Raw genomic sequence first — 5461 nt, 5'->3', positions numbered from 1 at the left:
TGTGAAACCAGAATGCTTCCTAACCTGTTTGGATTAGGGACCACTTTCTAGTCTGCTGAAAACTCTGGATTCTGACCATGAAATTGCACACACAGATACAGCTAGTAGACTCTGATCTCAGGGGCCTCAAAGACCCCAGGGCTAAGGATCTCTCTGCCATTTGAGGAGTTCAAGGAAGGCCACAGGGTTGGGGAGGGGAGGAAGAGCCAGGCTGGTTGGCAGGCTGGGGCAGATGTAGCTGAGTGTGTGTGTGTTTAAGAGTTTAGACACACAAAGACCTGCATGTAGGGGGGCATGTGCACGTGTCAGCTGCAGCTCTGCAGACCGTGGGCAGCTGCAGGGTCCTGGGTGTTTCCCAGCCTTGGCCCAGGATCAGTGCCAGGAGGGGACTGTAAAGGCAAGCTCGTATGGTCACCCTGCAGATTTTCAGGCACATCCTGCAGCGGGAGTTTTCAGGACTGAGCCACCTTTCCCGAAAGTTCACCGAGTGGTGCTATGGGCCTGTCCGGGTGTCGCTGTATGACCTGGCTTCTGTGGACAGCTGTGAGGAGAACTCGGTGCTAGAGATCATCGCCTTTCATTGCAAGAGTCCGGTGAGCCCACAGATGCATGGGTGCACATAGAGGACCCAGCAGAGCTCCCAGCAAGGTCCACAAATTGGGGCTGCCTGCTGGACCATATCTGCCCCATTCCTGTGCCAGTGGGGGTGTGGCTGCATGTCCCAGCAGGCCTGACCCTGACCATGGCCACTGGGCCCATACTCAATCCATACTCCAGTCCCATCCAACACGGGGATCATGCCTAGGGCCTTGTGGCAACCATCCAGGTCCTCTCTGTTAAGCAGCATCTCATTTGGAGGGCAAGCCCCTTGGTCACACTGTAGCTGGGAGGGTTGGGGTGAGGTCCTTTGGAGCTCCTGGTGTGTGGAAGCCTGCTCCCTGTCCTCTCTCCTCATTTCCTGGGCCCTTGCTTTGATCCTGACATGGAGTGGGCAGACTGTTTGCACTTGTTGAGTGTACCCATGGCTCTCCCCTCCCCATCCCAGCACCGACACCGAATGATCGTTTTGGAGCCCCTGAACAAACTGCTGCAGGCGAAATGGGATCTGCTTATCCCCAGGTTCTTCTTAAACTTCCTGTGTAATCTGATCTACATGTTCATCTTCACCGCTGTTGCCTACCATCAGCCTGCCCTGAAGAAGGCAAGGGCGGGAGGTGGGAGGGGGGCACATATTGGGGGAGGCCTGCTTGAAACAACCCTGGGGGAAGATGGGGCAGTAATAGTGCTGAGGCATGGGCTGCTGGAGTGACATGCCCAAGCTTATGGGAGCCAGCACCCCAGTGCTAACAGTGATACAGTGAAGATTTGCTGAGTGCTCACTGTATGTGAAAAAGGGTTCTAGGTGATGGACATGTGTTGACTAATTAATGTTCCCCAAAACCCCTGAGATGGTGAATTATAATCACCCTCAGTTTGTAGTAGAGGGAAGCGAGGCACAGAGAGGTTAAGTAACTTGTCCAGGGTCCCACAGGCTGCAAGTGGTGTGGAGAGGGAATCTGAATCCAGGCAGTCTGGCTTCAGACCCTACACTGAAATGCTACACAATGTACCTCTCAGCATCTGGTGGTCCTTCCCTGGAGCCCATGTTCCCCTGCTGTTCTGAAGAGTTCTCCACAGCTCAGGCTCAGAGCGGGCCCTCAGCTTCAGCTCTCAAGGATGAGCTGCTTGAGAGAGGACCCAAAGCCCTCTCATCTGAGTGTGTCTTCAGCAGGCTGCCCCCCACGTGAAAGAGAAGGTTGGAAACTCCATGCTGCTGGCAGGCCACATCTTTATCCTGCTAGGGGGTAGCTACCTCCTCCTGGGCCAGGTGAGTGCCCCTCCCCTTCTCCCACCCAGAAGTAAACCTAGAATTCTGCTTCAGGGGGCTTAGAGCAAGTTAGCTGCATCCCCTCACTGACAATACCCGGTCCCACTCAGAACAACCTACCTCACCGAAGCTGAGGGCCAGAGGTTCTGGCCTTGCTTTCTGAGTCCCTGGCAACCCTCTGCTGTGCTTTTGGGGTTCCTCGGGGTAGCAGACAACTTCTGATTCCTTGGCAGTACAGGCTCTGCTCCCCCAGGAATGGAGTTGGAAGCCCCTGCCCCCAGCCAGGCTGCTCGGCTGGGAAGTTCCCTTCTTGGGGAGCACAGAGACCGGCGGTAGGTGGGGTTCAGGCCAGTTCACCCAGTAGGGCCTCTTCAGTGACCTGTATCAGTACATGGTTCTTCAGAAGCCCATCCTCATAGTACCAGATGCAGCTACCTCCCGCTTGGGGGTCGGAGACCACCACACGGCCTGCCTTCATGTCCTCCACATGGTCCAGCACTGCCAGGAATCCCCCCAGTGCTGCATTCCAGAGGCGGAAATAAACCCGGTGCTGGTGGCAGAAAGAGGCTGAGAGTCAGGGGTGCCAGGGAGGGATGACCTGGGCCCCCAATACCCTCAACTCTGGACTCTCCAGTATCAGGCTCCCAAGCCCTCCTTCCTGTCCCCAAACTTCCCTTGACTCTGTTTCTAAGTCACCGCTTTTTTACACACACATATGGAGAGCACATGTATCACACACACACAGTTTCGTGGTCGTAGAGATACCCACAGATGTGTGCAGAGGGACAAACTGACAGATACACCTCTGGTCCACACGGTGGCACAGAAGTTCACAGAAAACACAGACACATGGATACACACAGCCATCCAACTCAGATGTTCTAACCACAGATCCATGCAGTCTACTCCGTACCAGGCAGTTCTGCTTGCTACAAGGATGGATGTGTGTGGGCATACAGATGTGCACACATACTTACAGAAAGAAATGCGCACACACCTGTGTTGAAGAGGGTTCCTGACAGGGTAGACGCTGGACTGTCAGACATCAGACATGGCTCTGCCATAAATCAGCTGGAGCTCTTAGATGGCAGCGAAAGTAATAATAGTAGTAACAATAATCACAGCTAACATTTATTGAGAGCTGACTCACTCAAGCACTGTTCTAAGGGTTTTACCTACATTATCTTCAGTCCTCAAAACAGACCCATGACACATGTTATCTTCATTTTAAAGATGAAGAAACGAAGGTCTAAGGAGGTACAGTACTTGCCCAAGATTGCAGAGCAAATCCGTGTCCACTTCTCTGGGCCTTTATTTCCCCATCTGTAAAATGTGAGGGGTGGAGATAATCTCCAAGATTTCTCCCAGCAATGATGTTATGAGTCTTGAATACAAGGACTATACAAATATCCTTATACAAAGATACACACACTGTCAATGGTGTCACAAGTACAAGCATGCGCAGTCATAAATGTACACCCGGTCGGGCGCAGAGGCTCACGCCTGTAATCCCAGCACTTTGGGAGGCCGAGGCGAGTGGATCACCTGAGGTCAGGAGTTCGAGATCAGCCTGGCCAACATGGCAAAACCCTGTCTCTACCAAAAATACCAAAAAATATTAGCCGGATGTGGTGGCACACGCCTGTACTCCCAGCTACTCGGGAGGCTGAGGCAGGAGAATCTTTTGAACCTGGGAGATGAAGGTTGCAGTGAGCTGAGATCATGCCACTGCACTCCAGCCTGGGTAACAGAGTAGGACTCTGTCTCAAAAATAAATAAATTAATACAAATAAAAAAATGACTGCACTCCCACAGATACATACACACACACACACGTCATCACCAGAGCACACAGAGGCATGGACACAAATAACCTGATGGACACAGAAATACACTCAAAAGAACAGCAGGGGAACATGGGCTCCAGGGAAGGACCACCAGATGCTGAGAGGTACATTGTGTAGCATTTCAGTGTGGGGTCTGAACATGCAAGTGCACACACATACACACACAGCCCATGGCCTTACCATTTATCTGCACATGTGCATTAACGATGCTGATGTTCAGATAGGAAGGCACGGATGTACAGAAACACATATGCAGGCAGTGCTTCCCTAGGTGAGGTATGCTAACTACCAGTGGGTGGTCCATGAGATCACTTTTAGTCCTATGTGGATAAACTTTTTTTTTTTGAGACAGGGTGTCACACTGTCACCCAGGCTGGAGTGCCAGTGGAGCCATCATGGCTCACTGCAGCCTCAAACTCCCAGGCTCAGGTGATCCTCCCACCTCAGCCTCCTAAGTAGCTGGGACTATAGCACAGGCCATCACACCTAGCTCATTTCTTTTGTAATTTTTGTAGAGGAACATGGGGTCTCACCATGTTGCCCAGGCTGGTCTTAAACTCCTGGGCTCAAGCAACCCTCCCTCCTCAGCCTCCCAAAGTGATGAAATTACAGGCGTGAGCCCCCACACCCAGCCTATAACTCATTTTTGAAAAATTAATGGTAATGTATTTATTACATCTATTTAAAAAAATCAGGCTGGGCGCAGTGGCTCAGGCCTGTAATCCCAGCACTTTGGGAGGCCGAGGCGGGCGGATCACGAGGTCAGGAGATTGAGACCATCCTGGCTAACATGGTGAAACCCCATTTCTATTAAAAATACAAAAAAATTAGCGGGGCGTGGTGGCGGACGCCTGTAGTCCCAGCTACTCGGGTGACTGAGGCAGGCGCATAGTGTGAACCCGGGAGGCAGAGCTTGCAGTGAGCTGAGATCGTGCCACTGCACTCCAGCCTGGGCGACAGAGCGAGACGACATCTCAACAAAAAAAAAAAAAAAAAGAAAGAAAGAAAAAATCATATATACACATGAAACTCATGACTTTATAGATATTATTCCTTAGGACAAAGATAAAGTAAAAAAAAAATGTGATTTTTTTTTCTTTTTCCTCTTCTGGGGATGTTGTCTGGAGGCACTCAGAATGTTCCAGCTTTTGACATATTGTTGTTATAGGTTTTCCTACGGTACAGTCTCTAACAAAACTAGGCAGTCCTGAGGCCCTGGTAATAGAATTGTTGAAATTTATACCAACAAAATTGGGAAACCACCAAAATCTGCATGTGGCGTGTGCCCAGGCAGACTTCAAGGGGTTCATGCTGTGAGTTTCTAAAGTACTTATGAGATTGTCCAAAACAAAAAACATGTCAGGAGGGCCTATGGTGGTTCCACGTGTGCTAAATGTGTTTGTGACAGGATCAAGCCTGCGTTCCTTATGCAGCAGCTGAAAATCATTATTAAAGTGTTGAAGGCATAAGCACAGACTCAGAAAGCTAAATAAAAATTGGTCTGGGGCTGGGCACAGTGGTTCATGCCTATAATCCCAACATTTTGGGAGGCCGAGGTGGGCAGATCATGCGAGGTCAGGAGTTCAAGACCAGCCTGGCCAACATGATGAAACCCCATCTCTACTAAAAATACAAAAATTAGTTGGGCACAGTGGCTCATGCCTGTAATCCTAGCACTTAGGGAGACTGAAGTGGGCAGATCACAAGGTCAGGAGTTTGAGACCAATCTGGCCAACACAGTGAAACC

General features: G+C 50.7%; 2 protein-coding genes across 2 annotated transcripts in view; one reads left to right on the top strand and one right to left on the bottom strand.

Annotated features, from left to right (window-relative positions):
• Positions 1–11: 11 nt before the first annotated feature.
• On the top strand, positions 12–1945 carry LOC113220288 (transient receptor potential cation channel subfamily V member 2-like). Its single transcript, XM_026449223.1, has 3 exons — positions 12–593; positions 1046–1201; positions 1769–1945. The coding sequence occupies exons 1-3, from the start codon at positions 408–410 to the stop codon at positions 1928–1930; spliced, it is 504 nt and encodes a 167-aa protein (XP_026305008.1). The 5' UTR covers positions 12–407; the 3' UTR covers positions 1931–1945.
• Positions 1946–2210: 265 nt separating this feature from the next.
• The window catches only part of LOC113220287 (beta/gamma crystallin domain-containing protein 2-like), a gene marked incomplete at its 5' end in the record, with an annotated part of 15031 nt that continues 11780 nt past the window's right edge, over positions 2211–5461 (bottom strand). The window contains 1 exon segment of the mRNA XM_026449222.1: positions 2211–2417. Within this exon segment, the coding sequence (XP_026305007.1) occupies positions 2211–2417 (207 nt within the window).

The sequence above is a fragment of the Piliocolobus tephrosceles genome, unplaced genomic scaffold (genome assembly GCF_002776525.5).
Source record: "Piliocolobus tephrosceles isolate RC106 unplaced genomic scaffold, ASM277652v3 unscaffolded_789, whole genome shotgun sequence".
In the NCBI taxonomy this organism is placed as follows: domain Eukaryota; kingdom Metazoa; phylum Chordata; class Mammalia; order Primates; family Cercopithecidae; genus Piliocolobus; species Piliocolobus tephrosceles.
This window is presented reverse-complemented; position numbering and strand designations above follow the sequence as displayed.

What these genes read in the sequence shown, in the direction of transcription:
- LOC113220288 (XM_026449223.1), top strand. Translation starts at nt 408, where the DNA reads ATGGTCACCCTGCAGATTTTCAGGCACATCCTGCAGCGGGAGTTTTCA. An exon ending in CCTTTCATTGCAAGAGTCCG is followed by an intron (nt 594 to 1,045) that starts GTGAGCCCACAG and finishes TCCCCATCCCAG; the next exon opens with CACCGACACCGAATGATCGT. An exon ending in ATCAGCCTGCCCTGAAGAAG is followed by an intron (nt 1,202 to 1,768) that starts GCAAGGGCGGGA and finishes GTGTGTCTTCAG; the next exon opens with CAGGCTGCCCCCCACGTGAA.